This window comes from Tachypleus tridentatus, chromosome 2 (assembly GCF_004210375.1).
Source record: "Tachypleus tridentatus isolate NWPU-2018 chromosome 2, ASM421037v1, whole genome shotgun sequence".
NCBI classification, from domain to species: Eukaryota; Metazoa; Arthropoda; class Merostomata; order Xiphosura; family Limulidae; genus Tachypleus; species Tachypleus tridentatus.
In genome coordinates, this window is record NC_134826.1 from 46,874,169 (window position 1) to 46,895,381 (window position 21,213).

Genomic DNA, 21,213 nt, shown 5'->3' on the forward strand with positions numbered 1-21,213 from the left:
ATATGATTCAACTATATGTGCAGTAAAATATGATTTTGTCGTTATTACAGATATATATTTCAGAATATTAGTAAACACGTTTTGGTTTAACTAACATTATACCGACTTGATTGTACACAGCTCTGTATTCTATAAGAGAGATGAATTCAGTTAGTGGCGACTCCAAGTAATTTTCCTCATTCTTTGGAAAGAATAGTTTCAAAGCTTACAGAGTCAGTACAGTGTGTCGCATTAAATTGCTATATGTACTACAGTGGAAGGTGTTAAGCAGTGCTTTGCGACTCCAGCATCGGAGCTTTAGTAAATAACCTGGTACACTATGCAATAGGCTACAGTAATTCCAGATGAAAATATTTTTTATAACACACACACACACACATATATTTTTTCTTTTAACAATATGAACCTGTCTTGGCCTGGTGAGCTTTAAACTGTTTCCAAATATGTTTATTTTTCTTTTTTTTTACTGTTAAAATGTTCAGCTATGCCATTAATAGAATCACTCAAAATGACTAGTTACAGTTTTCCAGGTTACTGAAGAGAGATTCCAACCACAGAACAAAACATAACAATAATAAACATTATTACATTTGATTTTCACGTAGTTGATTAATACGTTAGATTTCACCATCACTCGGTGGTATCTCGGACGGTCACTAAATCAAAGATTTACGACAGACTATTTGGCCAAATAGTTTTCTGGCATTGAGCCAAGTAAAATAAACAGTGAATACTAAAAGCGAGTCAGTAAGTGATTCATATAAAGTTAAGAATTATTAAGGAAACTTATTTCTCCTTTCAACATTTTGCTACACACTGTGTGAAGGGTGATACATCTAAACCATACACAAAACAAACATTTGGGATTTGATGAACGAACCCCTTTACTTGTCTTTGTTTGTACAAATGTCTATTGCTACCCTGCGTTTAGAAACACGATACGATGCTAATAATTATTCTATAAAGGCGAGCTCTCCGTTTTTTTGCCCGGTTTGGCCTGCTTTAAACAGATAGACAAAGTTCTCATGGCGGCAAGTGTTGCTGGCTGACTGTATTTCTACTGGTTAGCAGCTCTTGACCCACCTTGAGTTTGAATGTTTCAACATATTTTAAACAAATTTAAACTTTATAAGTGAGTAACTTCAGATTCAGACCAATCTGTATTTGAACGATAAACCTGGCTGGTGGTTACAAATCTGGTCAGAATTGTAACTTTATACGATATTTTTATTTTTTTTCTTCTGAAATGAAACTCTCATACAATAAACCGAATGCGAATGTTTCCAATTAAGATTTTGACAACTCATATTAAATTCTGTCCTATGTTACATAATAAGGTTTAGTCAACAACATCATTGAAGAGCTTAACGATAAACATTTGATTAATACAAAATATAAATACACTATTCAGTCTCCGTTTGATTAGTACAAGAAACAAATACACTATTCAGTCTCCGTTTGATTAGTACAAGAAACAAATACACTATTCAGTCTCCGTTTGATTAGTACAAGAAACAAATACACTATTCAGTCTACGTTTGATTATTACAAGAAACAAATACACTATTCAGTCTACGTTTTATTAGTACAAGAAACAAATACACTATTCAGTCTACGTTTGAGACGTCGCAACAACTTCTGCACTTGAATTGGGAAGTTTAGCATTATTTAATTTATTTAAACATCTACAAAGAGAAATATTACACGTTTAAGATTATGAACCGACGTGTGTATATCTGGGCAGAGAGAGTAAAACTCTTCCCATTCAGCTTATTAAATTCGTAGTAAAAGTAAGTTTATGTGGTGATCTAATCGTACGTCGTATTAAAAAATGATGTAGAAAGCCAACCTAGACAAACAGTACTGTTAATTACTGATGTAATAGATAAAACATATTATGTATTTATTATCTTTTCAGACCCGGCATGGCCAGGTGGTTAAAACACTCGACTCATAATCCGAAAGTTGCGGGTTCGAATCCCCGTCACACGAAAAATGCTCGCCCTGACCGTTACATTATAATACCCACTATTTATTGGTAAAAGAGTAGCCCAAGAACTGGCGGTGGGTGGTGATGACTAACTGCCTTCCGTCTAGTCTTACATTACTAAATTAGGGACGGCTAGCGCAGATAGCCCTCGTGTAGCTTTGCGTGAAATTCAAAAATTAAACAAACAATCTTATCGTTTTACCAAACAAAATACGTTGGGCTTGTTCCACAGCTTAATGATTTATTGTTACACTATAGATGGAGTTTATTGAGTAAATATTCTTCCTTTATTTATAATATTTCAGTCAATAACTCATATTAAAAAATATTTTAAAGCGTCATTTAGATAATATAAATAAACCTAAACAATTTGTTTATCTTCTTTTAAAATTCACGCAATTCTACACGAGGTTTATCAACGCTAGTTGTTGCTAATTTAATAGTGAGAGAATGTAAGAAAGGCAGCTCGTTAATACCACCCACCGCCAACTCATGGGCTGATCTCTTACCAACGAATAGATGGATTGACCACCACATTATAACGTATCCACGGCTGAAAGATCGAGTATGATCGGAAACAGGGATTTGAACTCGCGAGTCGAGCGCCCTAACCTCTAAACAGTTTTGATGGTAATATGACTAATCTACAGATTATAAAGAGAGGTCTAGTAATTATTAATATCAATACCTTTTAAGGTTCATGTACATGTATGTGTTTCATGTTTTTATTGATGAAATTAGGATGAAATCAAATCTTTCTACTTGATTTGTTTGTTTGTTTGTCGTTAAGCACAAAACTACACAATGGGCTATTTGTGCTCTGCCCACCACGAGTATTGAAACCCACATTTTGTCGTTATAAGCTCACAAGCATTCCGCTGTGTCACTGGGGGCTTTTTGTACTTGAACGATTTCTTATACTTTCGTGAGTTTAATTGTGAGGTCTATGAACCTAAGGATTCAGGTATAACCATCCATAGTTTTGAGCTACCGATTCGAGAGAAGGCAAACAACCAGCACTAGCTGCTGTCATAAGGGCTTTGTTTGGCTGTTTTATAAGAAGCCAACAGGTGAAACAACAAATTCGATCCCACTAGACACACAAGCCTTTGAGTCACATCAGTAATAAATTTGAAATAATCTACGTCGTTAGAAACTTATACATATCTTATGATTGTTTAATCCAATATAAATACTAAGTTAGAAATAAATACATTTATTGAAGGAAGTTTAGAGGTAGTTTTAAACTTCAAGTTGTGCATTTTCTGCTTTATGCAGTGGTAATGCTGGTATTTCACAAGTGCGGTGATGTGTTGACATGGATTTCATCAAGGATTGTACAAGTTTTTCTTTACTTTTGTGATTAAGTTGTTTTTGTGCCTCCCCACAAGAGGGGGAACATGTTGTATCTCCTATGTTTGTTTCGTTCTCTTTCTAACAATTACAGTTCCGTTCTACTCCTATTAATATGCAGTTTGTCTTGAAACTTGGAAAGCCTATACCTTAGTCAAATACGGTCGAAATGCGTTTTTTTCAGTATTTTAATTTTATGTAGGTTTTTGAATATGATCAAAGGTAAAAACACTTTCGACACACATAAAACATTTTGGCGTGCAATTTCCTTGTAATTACTTCAATTCGTTTCGTTTGTTTATTTAGAATTAACACAAAGCCGCACAATGGGCTATCTGTGTTCTGCTCACTACGGGTATCGAAAACCGATTCATAGCAGTGTGAGTCTACAAATATCCCGCTGTGCCATTGGAGGGGGGGGGCACTTCAATCCGTATGAGACTTGGCACAAAGCAACCTTTCATCAACTACCACAGAATCGAGCAGATTGATGCCGAATTTTATACTCTTCGTACGATATTACGGGAATCATAGGTAAATATCTCTTTTCAGAAATGTAAGGCTTTAATTTGGGGAAACTTTGCAAAACAAAAATTGCGATAACTCTTACAGACTAAAAGATAGATTTGGGATGAAATTTAATTGAACGAACGGAAACTGCTTGTTGTAGAAATATAAGTGTAAAGGTCACAGTTTTGAAAGTCTTCCACCTATCGTCTTCAAATAATGTATAAAAGATAGATTTGGAATTCGTGCATTTCTTGTAATTTTTCAAATGTAAAAAGAAAACTACAAGATACGCACCATAAATTTTGAACCTATAAACATTATTTAAATATCTAAACATTAGAAGGTGTTGTAATTAAGAATATTTTGATTCAAACAGTGCAAGAAATTACACATTATGGAAAATACGACAACCTTAGCCAAAATGTTTGTGTATTCTTCTATACTGATGTTATTTTCCACATGTATGGAATAATTATTGAGGAAATGGTCGAGTTGTAACAGAGAAGGTAGTGAATGATCAAACAAACATATACAAGTTTTAATCCTGGTCTGTTATCATATAAATTGTGTTGACCATTTTTTCGTCAAAACACATATAACTGTTTTGTACAAAAGGTAGTGCGTTTGGTATAATCTTTTTCAAAACAGATAAACGCTTTGTTCAAACATTTATTTCTGTAATTGTGTTGAGTCGTGCCTTGTCACGTGTCAGAAGTTATAGGACGTCAAATTGTTCCACTGTCCCGAAATGTTATGAAGCAAACGGACATTGCAAGAACAGTAGGGCATCCTTAGTGTAGTGTGTCCAGAATCCATAAATGTTATCGGACTGAAGAAGATGTTAGTCTACTAATATACTTCGAAAACTTCTGCCTGTTATCTTGTTAAGGTGGAAAGAAATCTCGCAACACTCTAAGACCGTTAAGCCAGAAGAACAGTGAAAAGGTGATCGACCAAACATGTTTATTTTGCAAGTATGGCTATCTGCAAACCGCCGTCATCGTGGACAAGACAACATGCCAACTTACTTGTTTTCGGCTTGTTAAAAACTGATGGCAGGATTCGCGTTCGTCGGCTACCCGGATAACAGGTTGGGGAAGAATGTCTTTCTCACGGGGAACACACAAGAGATGGTGCAGTACATATTTGGGTGGCTGTTCATCATGGTGGAAAACTGCTCATCATATCATCCAGGGAAACGTCAATGACGCCTCTTGCAGGAATCATATGGAGATGGTATTTTGGCGACATGTTTTCCAGAATGGCAATGCCATTGCCCAAAGTAAGCATATTAAATAGTTTTATTTCAACCAGAATGACATCACAAGATTGTTATGAATAGCAACATCTCCACATTGTAATCCCATTGAGAACAGTTGGACAGAAATGAGCCGGAAATCAGGTTTACTGATGAAAAGTGGAATTCTCCTAAACTAGTCTATCCCAATATCAAATGTTGATCAAATTGTAAATTGAACTGGACCTCTCTTGAACTGAAACTTCGATACTGAACAATTTTCGGTATACTAAGTTTATTTATTATGCCTGCTATTGTGCAACTATATTATGTGAAGAACTAAATAATAGCCAACGACACTTTTTTCAACTCGGTGTACAGGTTTTTCTCATAGTGACTATAAAGCACGCTCATATCAACAGTATGTTTAAAAAGACACCTTTGCCTGACCTTATCAAAAACAAACAACATGCGTAGATAACTTGTGATATTAGGAGACTGATATCAAATACAAACCATTTTTGTTCTAGGTATCAAACGGCTAACAAGGGGTTTGAAACAGGCATACTTTTCTAGCAGCTATGGAATCTGTATTAAATTTTATTAAAAGTTTTGTCAAAGCGAAGAAGATAGTGATTGACTCTTTTGTTTGTCGCATTCACCACAAAGCAAGCGTAATCTTGTTACTTGCGTGTAGTATACTGGTTACTGCTAAACAATACGTGGGGGACCCCATAGACTGTATTGGTATATCTAAAACAGATATCCCCACGGACTTGCTTGACACCTACTGTTGGATACATTCAACATTCAGCGTTCAGAAAGGATGGGACAAGAAGGTTGGACTTGAAGTACCGTATCCTGGTGTGGATAAGTACACCGAAGGAGACAAGCGTATTCATCACACGTACTATCAGTGGGTATGTTTTATGTTGATGATCCAAGCGGGTTTTTTTTACATACCTCACTGGTTCTGGAAATGCGTGGAAGGTTCTCGTGTGAAGAACTTGATGCTGGGGTTAAACTCTCCAATATTATCGGAAGATGCAAGGAACGAAAATAGAAATCTGTTGGTAAAATATTTTCAAGACAACAAGAAAAATCACGTCTTATACTTCACAGCATTTACTGTGTCGGAAATACTGAATTTTGTGAACGTTATTGTTCAAATATTCCTAGTGGATTTGTTTCTACAGGGCGAGTTTTCAAACTATGGTCACAAGGTGTTACAATTCGAAGACTGGGACTGGACAGCCAGCTATAACCCTATGCTCAAGGTCTTCCCGAGAATGACGAAGTGCACGTTCAACACATATGGTTCCTCAGGAGACGTTCAGCGATACGATACGTTGTGTGTCTTACCAATTAACATAATTAATGAAAAGATATACGTCATATTGTGGTTTTGGTTTATAATTGTAGCGGTTGTGACAGGAGTAAGCCTTGTGTATCGGTTTTCCATATTTTTCTTCGCCAGGTTGCGTTATAAAAGCATAATTATGTTTAATCGTCACATCAATCCAGATCACTTAGGTGTAGTGATCCAACACTATGGGATAGGAGACTTGTTCCTGCTACGTCTGTTAAGTAAGAACATTGATGAAGTAAACTTTAGTGAGTTAATCACAGATTTATCCAAGGAATTATCAGAAAACGAAAGCCATAAACTTCTTTAAGGGGTTCATTTCTAAATGTGGACACAACACGTTAAATGGTTTGCATTATAAGCTCCAAATATGCCAAGAAAGCGTAAAATATGTTTTTTAACTTTTATGCAAAAACGTTATTGTAAATTCTAACACGACTATTGAAATTGTGGTTTCAGTTTTTATTCTGCTATCTGTATCTATGTTGAATATTTTGTCAGTGGTTCTTGAAGCTAAGTATATATATATAGATGTATTACATTTACCATTCTACACTTCGTGACTATCATAAGTTTAACATCAAAATACTTTTTACTTTTCTCTCCACATTTAACTGTTTACTTAAAATAAAATATTACGGTTCTATTAGGTTGACTTTGTTTGTTCTAGAGCAATGCCAAATTTAGATACCAGCTGTATCCTTCCTGGATTTTAGGTTTATAGGCTTACCTTTGTCTGACAGGGGAACATTGGATTGATTAAATGTATCTAAACCTTTACATCTGTTATAATAAGATTCATCTACTCGAAGTTTAATGCGTATTGTTTGAAATGTTGATACGTATTGAAAGACGTCATATCCGTTTGTTAATATAACGAGTTATTTTATACTATTTATTGATTTACTACTAATACTTATGAATCAAATTAACTTATAATTAATTATTTGAGCTTCCTAGAATAACGAAACAGCATTAACGTTATTCACGCTAAATAAGTACAGTTCGATATTTACTGAATTTTGACAGATTAGATTCCTACTATTGAACAAAGGTACTTAAACAGAATTATCAATCAAAATCGTGAATTACTTTTGAATTTTTAGCACAGAATAGTAAATGTAACTATATCTTGCTAAAACCACATATTCATGTTTTAGTTTCTTAATTGTAATAAAATTAACACATTGTTCGTAGAAAAACAACGACTATTATAAATAGTCTATTTATAATATGAATAAATATCATATTTCTATGAGCACAGAAATAGAGTCTATATGAGTGATGATAATCTACCATACACACGTTAAAATATGCTTTTCTATATATGTGTGTTCTGTTTATGAGTGTAACTAGTGTTTCAGAAACATGTCATATTGTTGTTGCTTATAGTCTCATATTACATAAGATTTGGTACCAGTAACTTCTGAGAGTAATGACAATTTTATGAAAAGCCATAAGAGAATTCTTTTTCCTTCTGGTTCGCTTTGTAGAAAATGTTAGTTATAATATGCTGTTAAAGTATATCTCAACTTTGTGTGTAACTTAATTACTGAGACAGATTGAAAGTTTCCAGTTTGCGTTATTTTTAAATTCTTCACAGAAATCGCCTTCATATTCCGCAATATCGCATATTGTTTTGTAAAAAAATATATATGTTGACTTTGTTTTTTGAATAATTAAGTAAATGATCGGATCACTAAATAATTGCATCTGTAATGGTTTCTACAGATTGTGTGTGAGGGCTGGATTAATAAGCTTTGATCATAATCATGTACATTCATTAGTTACAAGCAATGTACATTTTGCTAACTTACTGTCGAACGTATAAACCATTACGTCATTTGATTTTAAGCACGTTTGTTATTAAGCCCAAAGCTACACAAAGGGTACTTTTCTCATCACGGAGTATCGAAATCCGGTTTATAGCTGTAGAAACATTGGTGTATCACTGATGGGTTTGTTTGTTTTTTTGAATTTCGCACAAAGCTACTCGAGGGCTATCTGTGCTAGCCGTCCCTAATTTAGCAGTGTAAGGCCAGAGGGAAGGCAGCTAGTCATCACCACCCACCGCCAACTCTTGGGCTACTCTTTTACCAACGAATAGTGGGATTGACCGTCACATTATAACGCCCCCACGGCTGAAAGGGCGGGTATGTTTGGCGCGACGGGGATGCAAACCCGCGACCCTCAGATTACGAGTCGCATGCCTTAACACGCTTGGGCATGCCGGGCCCGCTGGTGGGACGCAGCACATTTGTTCTGATCGTTGAACTCTGTTCATTATTGAGGTGTAAAACAATAATATATTTTTGATTATTCCTAATTAATCTTATTATTCTTGTTTTTTGTTTATGTCTGACAGAAGTGATGTGTTATCACCGGAAAAGCATTCGTCATATACAAATAATTGGCCATTTTGAATATAGATAATTAATAATCTATTTTGCAATTTACATTTCCTTTTGCATTTCGTAGATAAATTGCTCATATATTCCTAAATATCAGAAGTCCTTCCTCTTTGTTTTAAAAGATAGATAAGAAAAGGACCAAATGAGTTAATTTTTTTCTTTTGTATAACGGTTTTTTACTTTAGTGTATAGGGTTATGGAACTTTTTTATGCATAATTCCTGTATGTGTAGAGAGTAATACGTTCACTATATGATATGCGAACTATTTATTAGTGGGCTGAATCATATCCATACGAACACCACTCGAGCAGCTCCAAATTAGCCTTCCTTAAATGCGGTCTTGATAGTTCCAAAATTGTGAGATAAATTTGCGGACAAACAGACAACTTACATACATGAAACGCTTTGTTAACTTCATCTGTGCAACGTTTCAAACTCACATCAGCTGTTAATGATTATTTGGTGAATACAAAAAGTAGTTTTATTATTAATGTGATCAACATTTATTTCAGACATTTAGTTTTGCTTAAGGATTTACGGTAAGCTCTGAAGAAGTTTCTTTCTCTTCTTATCCCGCAAAATAACATTTCGTGTAAGCTTTGCTCCTTGGCAATATTTATATGAAGTAACTTTAATACGCCATTGTGCCCCTCGCTATTACAGCAGTAAGTCTACGGATTTACAGTGCTAAAATCAGGGGTTTGACTCCCCTCTGTGGGCATCAGCAGATGTGGCTTTGCTATAAGAAACACACGCTATTGTGTTTATTATAACATTTAATGATTTTCTTTTAATCTGCCTATTTTGATTTTATTACTAGCATTCTTCAAACACTTGATAAATTGTTTGTCATATATTTTATAGAATAAAGAGATTTGCTTATTCTTTTGTTTGGTTTATTCACATAAATGTGTAGATTCTGGAGTCTTTTAATAATTTTCACTGTGTTAAAGCAACAAAAACAAAGCATATTGGTGAAAATACTTTATCTGTCGAACATAATTTTTCAAACATGTAAAGAACATTGAACTTGGCCCATGAGCCACTTCTGACACTTGTACTCATTTTTATACATTTATCGTATTTCTTTTAAAAAAATACAAATGTACAAAAAAACCTACATAAACAGCTGATAATACATATATAAACAACTACACGAAAAATCTGCAGTTCAGCTATAGGAACCGAATAGCTTCAAACTATGCTTATAATTTCTCAATGTACATAAAAGGAAATGACAACTGACACCTGTTAGTATAGTTTTACAACAATGTTGTTTGGAAGTGAGGTAATATAAGATATACTCACAATAATATCGTTTTGAAGTAATGTAATACGGTTTTTATTTACAACAATGTTGTTTGGAAGTGATTTAATGTAAGTTTAATTTTCAGCAAACTTTTATTATCAACGTAACTGAAAGTGAGGTAACAGACTTTTTGCGAACTTCTTGACATAAATTGGTAATATTAGTTTCAGACCACTCTTCTGAAAGTAAATGGGGTGGAAGAAATATTATATCAAAATTATATAAATGAAAAACGCCGCACTATGTGAAAATTGAATTATACGTTTAATGGGATTAATCGTAAAGTTATAACGCCCCTATGTCTGAAACATCGACAATGTTTCGTGTGCGGATTTGAGGTTGGTGGTGTTTACCACCTGTCTTTTCTAAACTCTTTCCCTTGTAATGAGGAATAGCTAGTGTAGATTGGCCTCGCGTAGTTCTGAGCGAAAACGAACAAGCAAAGAAACAACACTGGATTATGAAATGAGTAGAATGTTTTAAAGTGTAAGTGTTATTTCATACGCATGAGAAAAGGACACATAACAGAAGATACCATTAAACAGTACCATAGTGTAGATGTATAGGTTTACACAAACACTGTACAATGGCGACGAATGTAAACAATAAACCTGGGTTGAAAATGAACCCCCCCCCCCAGTAGTATAGCGATATGTTTACGGACTCGCACCGCTAGAAACCGTGTTTCGATACTTGTGGTGGGCAGAGCATGGATAGCCAATTGTGTAGCGTTTTGCTTAATTCTAAAAACAAAACGAATCTGAATTATTGTTATAAATGTATATGCCTCATTAACTCCATAATTTTAGTTTACCATTAACAACGTATTCTTCAGAATACAGTAACAGCATTGTTCTGAAAAATAAATATGTCGAATTAGAGGATTTTAGGTTTTTTTTTGGTTTAGTTTTCTTTTGAATCTCGCGCAAAACTACTCGAGGGCTATCGGCGTAAGCCGTCCCTAATTTATCAGTGTAAAACTAGAGGGAAGGCAGCTAGTCACCACCAACTCTTGGGCTACTCTTTTACCAACAAATAGTTGGAGTGACTGTTACATTATAACGCCCCCACGGCTAGAATAGCGAACATCTTTGGTGTGACGGGGATTCGAACCCGCTACCCTCAGATTCCGAGTCAAGTGCTTTAACCACCTGGCCATGCCGGGTCGTCGATATTAGGAAAGAATGATGTAATTTATTTTTGGCCATGGTATTTTCTATACGACTTTCAGTACCCATTTAAGCCAAACAAGGCATAGTCAAATTGATATACGTGTAGTAACAATTATTTTTGGTATCTCTTTTCTCAGTGAAGTGTTTGTCCCAGATACTCCTAGTAAAATACTGCTTTATCTTTTGACCTTTATTGTCAGACATAAGTACTGATGAAATCAAATCAATGACATGATGTGAATTTTGTTCTGATAACGTTTTACTAGTCATCTTTTTGTGTCTTGTAATCATCGGGTCAAAATAGATGAGGCTACAGTCAAGAATTCTGTACATTAAAATGTATTTAATACGCTTTTAAAGAATGTTTGGAAAATGCACATCTCCTGCGCAAAAAGGGAGAGGTTCCATATGCTGATGGAGTTATTTAGAATATTACATCGTTAACGAAAGTAATCAAATCAACCACGGAAACACGAGTCTGACGACTTCAGACAAAAGCTTATGGAATAATTCTAAGTAAAATAAAGAAAAATATTTAATTCACATTAACGGCTGAAAAACCAATAAAACTGTAAACCGTTCTAATATGATCTTGTGCCCAGATCAGTTAGTGTTGCTATTCTGCGTGAAATTGAGTATCCCTTTCAAGCTGGCTGTAGAAGCCATTATCATGAGTAGTAAAGCAGAACTCAACATACCAAAAACTTGAACTATAAAAACCTTATATTTCGTTTGTCTTGCGGAAAATATATATAAATTCATTGTATAAAATTCACATACAGAAACAATCACGTGCCGTATCTAATCACGATCACCAATTAATCTCCAAATATTGATAATACGTTCAAAGATTGCAAGTGGCCTAGTGGTTATCGCGTTCGGATTGTGAATGGAGGGTTTATAGTTCGTGTCCCGTTATCTCGAAAAAGCACTTCCCACTTTAAGGCTGTGAGTCCGTTTTGAGACTGACAATTAAATTCCAGTATTTTATCAAACACAAACGGTTCAAGAGTTTACGGTGGGTGTTTTCTGAAAGGCTTGCTTTTTTTTTTAGTCTATTAGCTAAGAATTAGATACGGCTAAGTACAGTTGTGGGTAACTTTGAGCGAATATCTTACCAAAGAAAAACACTAGGAAATTTGAAAAACATGCATGATATAATCTCCAAAAGTCAAGATGACTAAGTAGCTTATTAGCAAAAAAAAAACAACTTACTATTGGTAATTATATCGGAAGTGACGTTTTAAATTGCATAATAATATTTATTTTGACATAATTCTTCTGATTACCCATTATCATCGTTTATTCCACTAGTTTGAAACACTTCCTTCAATGTTGTAATAAAGGAAAAGTGACAGGAAACAGCGAACTTCCTCTGGTTGAAGATTACGTATTTGCCAAATCCAAGAAAGATAAACGTAGGTTTGCAAATGGCAGTACCACAAATAATAATAATAATAAATAATCCAAAACTGACAACGAATAAAAAAACTATTTTTAAGAGTAGCTGTAAAAAAAGAAAATGCTGATAAAACAAGGTAGTTTAGAGAGAAACTACACCTTATTTCATCTATCATGCTGATGCTATACATTCTTCACACAATTACAGTTACTTATTAAAATAACTCGTCAATAACCACAAGTTAATTTGAGAGACTCAGAATATAAACCTGTAAAATGATAACTGAAGCTATTTTAAAATTTACAAAAATGTACACAACATGGAAAAAAATAACTCGAATCCCCGAAATATATCACTGACCACCAGGTGACCAATAATCATGTTTGTTTGTTTGTTTTTGAATTTCGCACAAAGCTACTCGAGAACTATCTGTGCTAGCCGTTCCTAATTTAGCAGTGTAAGACTAGAGGGAAGGCAGCTAGTCATCACCACCCACCGCCAACTCTTGGGCTACTCTTTTACAAACGAATAGTGGAATTGATCGTCACATTATAAAGCCACCACAGCTGAAAGGGCGAGCATGTTTGGCGCGATGGGGATGCGAACCCGCGACCCTCAGATTAGGAGTCGCACGCCTTAACACGCTTGGCCATGCCAATTATGCTATACATTATAGATCTTACGTCGCACATTTTAATTATGTTCAAATCAAATTAAAACTGTTCATTAAAAAAAAAATCTTAATATTTACTCATTAGTTATAATTAAAACAACAATTGGTTCAACGTATTATATTTATCTCAACCATTAATGAGGTTACATGCTTATCCTCGTGTCTGTTGGTTGGTGTCTTTGAGCAAAACTACACTAGACTAACTATCTGATGTGTCCACTGCGAATAATCGAATGCCGGATTTTAGCTTTGTACGTCTATAGACTTACCGCTGTCCTAACCGCACTTATACAGGTACCTGATGATGATATAAGCCTAGCGAAACGTTGTACATTTATAATAAATTATCGTCCATTACCGACTCTAACCTTTATATTATGTTTAAATAAAGTTAAAGCATGGAACTTTAGTAAGCTGGATCCTAAACGGAATGAAAGACGCTTATAAAATTCCTCCAATATATCAATGGTAAGTTGACGGACTTATAACACCCAGGCCTATGGTGGACTGTGAATATATAATCTATTGGGTGGTTCTGTGCTAAAACAGAATAAATCCGCTTATAAGTATTTTTATTTATTGTATATGGTAAAAGAAACAAACACACTTATCCAGTTTCAAGTTACTATCTACAAACAAACACACCTGTCGTGTAGCCAGCAAGCTTACAACATCTACCTAAATTTCTTGTAAAGAAATAATCCATCAATGAATGACATCTAGTTATTATATTTTGTTAAAATATAAAGTTTTTTTCACTATTTAATTATATATTTCTGTACTGTTTTAGCTTGTCTAATTTTGAACGTTCAACATCCAAATACTATTTGTGTATCTATAATACCTACGGATCTGTATGTATGTATAAAAAGGGCACCTAGCTCTATTTTATCTGTTTGTGTGTTTCGATAAACACCCCTGAAGAAGCTGTAAAGCGAAACGATGAGTGTGTAAATAAATAAAAACAACATTTTGGTGATATAAGGTCGTTTATTTCTGGTAATAAGAGGTTAGTTTGCTTTGGATAGTCAATATCACCAACTGCCAACTCTTTACTAAATAATAGTGGGACAGACCGTAACATTATAAAAGATTAAAAAAATGAGAATATTTGGTGATGGCTTTCGATCTTGTAACTCGCAGATTGCCTGTCGAGCTGTCTATCCACTAAGCTATCCCAGACCAAAATCATTAACTTAAGTGTTAAAATGTTTGGGTGTCAATGAAGAACGAGTGGCTGGCTATTTACTTGCTAAAAAATGCTGTGACAGCTTTGACAACAATTTTTCTCTTTTAACTAGTGTTCGCTTCGAAATACCAAAAATAGCAAAATATTTCTTTTTCTTTACAGATAGCGTTGACTCATTGATGATACATTTGTTGTTTCTATGGTGCTTACTGGTAGTAAATTTCAGAATTCGTCTAAAGTTTTTATGGCAACTTCAATTTATATCTGCTGTGCTGCCATCTGCTGTTAAATAATGTAGATTAGAATAAAGTCTATAATTATTATTTTGAGCATGAAGGTAATTTTATTTTCTTAGGGCAACGCTACAGAATGAATTAGCTACAATCTATCTACACTATGGAAATGAGCCTTAGATTTTAGTGTTGGGAGTTTGTAAAGTTATTACTGACCCACTAGAGGACGTTATTTTGAGATACAAAAAACAATAGTTAAATAGAACGCAATACCTGCCTAATACACAAATCTACACAAATACCATCAGCGTTTCCAAATAGTTGATATATATGACGGATGCTTCAGGTTCCCTATAATTTGTAGTTGTATCTGATGACTGAAACTGACGTAAGAGTAAGTAAAATATGTGATACAAAGTAACACGGGGTGTTTATGAACCAAGAAATATTATCGATTTAAAATTGAGAAAAGAAACAAATACCAAACTAAACTTTCAGGTATAAATTTAAAGTTCTTAGTATTTATTACAGACCTATATACATCTCAATAAATTGAATTTTTGAAATTATACATGTAAAGACAAACAGAAATAGTCTCATCAAGGTTCTTAGCTATTGTTGGTCTTATATCAGCACATGTTGTCCGGAACCTATAGAACTACCTGTTTCAAAAAATAATGGGTCGGGTTTGTTCGAAGTTGAAGGCTTCAAAATATGGAGAGATTTTTTGCGGCAACCAAACGTTAATCATGAACTCTCGAATTCACAGCTTAGGCAACTAGTCAGTAGGCCATGCTCTGCTCGCTATAAGATTAACGGTCAAATATCACTATTTAATCAGACAAGAGTAGCTAAAGAGTTGGTGGTGGACGGTATTGACCGGCTCTGTTCTTTCTAGTCTATCAGTTCAAGATTATGGACGACTATGAGAAGATAGCCATTAGTGTGACCTTTGTGAAAACTTCAGAAACAAGCAACTAAACTCACAAAATAGTTGTAGGTTTATAGCTAGGCCTTACACGTGGAGAACTGTATCCGTACCATAAGCTTTGCTTGTTTTGGAATTTCGCACAAAGCTACTCAAGGGCTATCTGTGCTCGCCGTTCCTAATTTAGCAGTGTAAGACTAGAGGGAAGGCAGCTAGTCATCACCACCCACCGCCAACTTTTGGGATACTCTTTTACCAATGAATAGTGGGATTGACCGTAACATCATAACGCCCCCACGGCTGGGAGGGCGAGCATGTTTGGCGCGACCGGGATGCGAACCCGCGACCCTCAGATTACGAGTTGCACGCCTTAACACGCTTGGCCATGCCGGGCCTACCATAAGCTGCTATCTTTCTGATGCAATATTCAAAAAGCTGACAGTCCCACCTAAACACATTGTTTAACAATGTTCATTATGTTTCAGATTTAATTTAAAATCGACATCATTTTAACAGACTCCTCTGCTATTTTCTAAAGCAACTGTTGAAGCTTTTTGTTTTCTTTATACCTTCTAACACTGTTGAATTATATATGTCCTAAGCAGCGTTTACTCGTATAAAATGGTAGAATCATGTGTTTCATATTCTTCACATGTCATAGAAAAGAGTACTGCCTGAAAGTTATTATTTATTCCATTTTGATCTAATGCAACTAAGACTTTTTTGAACTATGTTTTTGTATGGATTATTGATAACTTATAAGTGTACTAAATGTATTTTTTTTTCTTTTCAGAATTGTAGTAATACAAAATTTGTTTGTAAGATGTTCATGTGTTACATTTGCTTCAAAATAGTTGCTAGACACACGTAACCCAGCAATAATAATATCTTTTGGGATACATGTAATCCCATAATAATGCCTGCTAGGACAAACGTAAACAAGCAACGACTTCTGTTGGCACACATGTAACCAAACAATAATACCTGTTAGGACATATGCAATCGAATAACAATGCCTGTTCAGACACATATGTCTTGCATTTAGATTTCAAGAAACCTGCGTGGGAAACTTTTTAAAATGTAAAAGACATTGCTTATGTATCCTAGGTCATTTATGTGTACTTACCTCGCTTCTAATTCAAGCATCCAGAACTTCTATCGAATGAGTTCTTGTTGAAGTTTTTTTTTTTTTGTCTACTAGAGGTTTAATTTGAATGAGGTACCAAGAAATAAAAATACGTAACTTTATATAAAACGTAAGCATATTTTACCCCACTTTTTAACATGTTCACGCAAATAACTATATTTTAAATATATCTTTAAGATGAGCTGTGATCATGGCTGTCCTCGTCATTAGGTTATATTCATTGAAACACATGTAAGCATCAAGCATAATAATCATTATTTATTTCATTTACAGGAAGGCAGTGTTAAATAAAATGTAAATAAAACAGATATCCAACTTTTGTTTTACCTAATGTTGAAAAAATGAGAGTACGTAAATATAATTTTCACACCGAACAGGCTATTAAAATATCAGAAGGTTTTGTCTGTTCATTTGCTTTTAAGCACAAAGCTATACTTTGGGCTATTTATGCTTTGACCACTACAGGTATCGAAATCAGATTTTTAGCATCATAAGCCTTCAGGCTTACCGCTGAGCTAGTGAGGGGCAATGTCAGAAGAAACAGAACAAAAAGTTCACATTTGTTAACTTTTTCATGTAATCTATAAAAATGTAAGTAAGACGTTTCCATGTATTCTACAATATTATAATAGTATTTATGGTAATTGTATTTTTTTTATTTTAGGACATTATTGATACTGAGGTAGGTTTTGCATAATTACAACTCATAACTTTATTTAACTTCTGGCCTAAAAACAAACAAAACAAAAACTCTGCACTTAAGTTGTTTTTTTGTTTTAACGAACCGGATCATTTTGCATAATTAGTTATTTATGTATAATCAAAGCATCACGCATGACTTATAGACTGAAAATGTTGTTTTCGTTTACATAAACAGATGTGATGAAATTCGTGATGACGAGAAACCCACTAGAAGGAAAAATGTATTCTCAAGACAGCTGGTGTGGGTATCAGAATTTTAATTAAATTCAAGTACAAAACAACGTGTCTACTTTCAGGTTAACCTGAAGATGACCTAAGAAGGTCGAAACGTTATTCTGTACTTTATTTTAATTAAAGTTCTAATACACATACCAGCCATCTTGAGAATACAGGTGTGGTGAAATGTCCTAATGTAAGAGTAATTAATTTATATACAAAAATATTTAAGCATAAATTATAGAACAAATTTAAAATAATTTAGAATTACCTTCAACGATGTTTCTATACCAACACGCAACACACATATATATATACATATTTTTGTTAATTTTTAATTAGTTTCGTATGGTGACACTCACGATACCCCTAACCCCTAACAATTTGCCACGACGCAGTTTGGAAACCACTATTTATTGTGTTATAGGAGTTGTTCCTACTTGTCCGACTTGGTGGTAGCCCTATAGGGGTCTTGCTCGTGATGTTACAAAACTTCCTGTATATTCAACGCTGCCACATCAAACCTCGAACACTTCATTCTAGCTACAAACAGTAAAACGTATTAATACAAGATCTGGCATAGCTTTACTATAGAACAGTAATCTTTTTTGCACTATTGACTGTAACAATTTTGTTGCAGTGTTAATTGGTAACTTTCTGTATCTTAACATCTTTAATTGTTTTCAACTTCGGCTGCCGATTTGATTTTGAAAACATTGTTACACATCACCTAAGAAAGCGCATATATTATTATTATTATACAACTGTCTAGGATTTATAAAATAAGTCTGTATACTTCAGATGACAACACTAACCTTATTCAGAATACCTTTTTGAAATTCCTCTTAGATCTGTTTAAAATTTTAATAAAAGGACACATTTTATGTATTTTGTATTTTATTAACAGCTTTTAAACCCAAGGAATGCAAAATGACAAATGCTTTTTCATATGTTAAGCATTACATTGGAATGTATTTAAACGTTTCGTCCAATTCATCATTAAATTTCCATATTCCGTTACGGATTGGTACTATGTTCTCGCAGTTGTTTAACTTTTCATTGACTTTTATTACTCATTACCGTACGTACAGGTTGTGTTAAACATAAACACGTAATGTCACTCACTTGTGAATCAAAATATCATAGCACAAGCAAAAGTACCCGTCCCCAGTGATAGGAAAAGTTTAAGTTTATCCATCAATTTAAATTATTTTAAGAACTTTAAAAAGGTTATTTTTTGTTGCACTCTTGGTTTCACTCCGAGCCAAAGCTCCGAGTTACTTATACCGCACACCGTGAAAAGTAATTGTGTACATTAAACAGTCTTATTTAGACATTTCTATACCATTAACTTCGTTACAGATGAGATGCCTTTCTACAAAACATTATTCACCTCTCATTGGCCTTCTTGGTGATTCATCGGTAAGGCTGAGGACCTAAACGGGATATCGACTTTCTCTGCATTTGTAAAGAGGATCTTCAATATTCAGAGAGTTTGGTCTGAGCTTCGTGGAAAGCTACGCGAGAACTATCTGCCCTAGCCGTTCCTAATTTATCATTAGGGATGTAAGACTAGAGGGAAGGGGATTAGTAATTATCCCCTCATCGCCAACTCTTGGGCTACTCTTTTTTTTTTTACCAATGTATAGTGGGATTGACTGCCTTTTTAACACCCCCATGGCTGAAAGGACGAGCATATTTGGTGGTACGAGAATTCAAACCAGCGATCTTCAGATTGCGAGTCGAGCGCCCTAACCACCTGGCCATGCCGGGCATTCAGAGAGAATATAACTGCTGGAAAATGAAATATTGTAAGGGGTAACTAGGTAAAGGAAAAGACAGGAAAGCAATAAAACAATGTGCAGCCAGATGTCAGTTGATAACATCAGTAAAAAAACTCTGGTTTTAACAGCCAGATGTCAGTTGATAACATCAGTAAAGAAACACTCTGGTTTTAACAGCCAGATGTCAGTTGATAACATCAGTAAAGAAACACCCTGGTTTTAACAGCCAGATGTCAGTTGATAACATCATTCTGGTTTTAACAGCCAGATGTCAGTTGATAACATCAGTCTGGTTTTAACAGTCAGATGTCAGTTGATAACATCAGTAAAAAACACTGGTTTTAACAGCCAGATGTCAGTTGATAACATCAGTAAAGAAACACTCTGGTTTTAACAGCCAGATGTCAGTTGATAACATCAGTAAAGAAACACCCTGGTTTTAACAGCCAGATGTCAGTTGATAACATCATTCTGGTTTTAACAGCCAGATGTCAGTTGATAACATCAGTCTGGTTTTAACAGTCAGATGTCAGTTGATAACATCAGTAAAAAACACTGGTTTTAACAGCCAGATGTCAGTTGATAACATCAGTAAAGAAACACTCTGGTTTTAACAGCCAGATGTCAGTTGATAACATCAGTAACATCAGTCTGGTTTTAACAGTCAGAAGTTGATAACACTCTGGTTTTAACAGCCAGATGTCAGTTGATAACAGCCAACATCATTCTGGTTTTAACAGCCAGATGTCAGTTGATAACATCAGTCTGGTTTTAACAGTCAGATGTCAGTTGATAACATCAGTCTGGTTTAACAGTCAGATGTCAGTTGATAACATCACTCTGGTTTGAACAACCAGATGTCAGTTCATAACATCAGTCTGGTTTTAACATCTGCCTCTCATCTCAACTAAATTTCACCTTTTCGTTTTTCATCCCAACAACTCGTCTTTTCTCTTCGTTACATTACCTCTGTCAACACATATGTAACATATAAAACAATGAATATGGGCAATTATTAGTCTAAAATACAATGTTTACACATATACTTAATGTAATTGTAGTTTCCGGCATGGCCAAGCGTGTTAAGGCGTGCGACTTGTAATCTGAGGGTTGCAGGTTCGAATCCCCCTCACACCAAACATCTTCGCCCTTCCAGCCGCAGGGTTGTTATAATGTGACGGGTAATTCCACTATTTCTTGATAAAAGAGTAGCCCAAGAGTTGGCGGTGGGTAGTGATGACTAACTGCTTTCCTTCTAGTCTTTCAGTGCTAAATTAAAAACGGTTAGCGCAGATAGCCCTCATGTAGCTTAGCGCAAAATTCAAAACAAACAAAACCTCCCTTCCCTCCTCATTGACACACTGGCATGTCTGCGGACTTAAAATGTGGTAGATGACCAGAGCACATTTGTGCAACATTGTGCTTAATAAAGAACAAACAAATGCTGTTACATTTTAATTTATTGTTATGAGAGCAACGTTTTGCACTATTTAAAGGAACATAAATTATTTGTTGTTTTTGCTTCTATATAAGACATTGAAATTATCCCGAAAGACTGAAGAAAGCATTGTTTTAAAATTAAAATTCACG

At 34.7% G+C, this 21,213-nt stretch overlaps 1 protein-coding gene across 1 annotated transcript; it reads left to right on the forward strand.

Annotated features, from left to right (window-relative positions):
* Window positions 1–5,591: 5,591 nt before the first annotated feature.
* LOC143242901 (innexin inx2-like) lies at window positions 5,592–9,752 on the forward strand. The gene has a single exon (XM_076486521.1). It carries the CDS (start codon window positions 5,672–5,674, stop codon window positions 6,764–6,766), a length of 1,095 nt encoding a protein of 364 aa, XP_076342636.1. The 5' UTR covers window positions 5,592–5,671; the 3' UTR covers window positions 6,767–9,752.
* The last annotated feature ends 11,461 nt before the right edge of the window (window positions 9,753–21,213 follow it).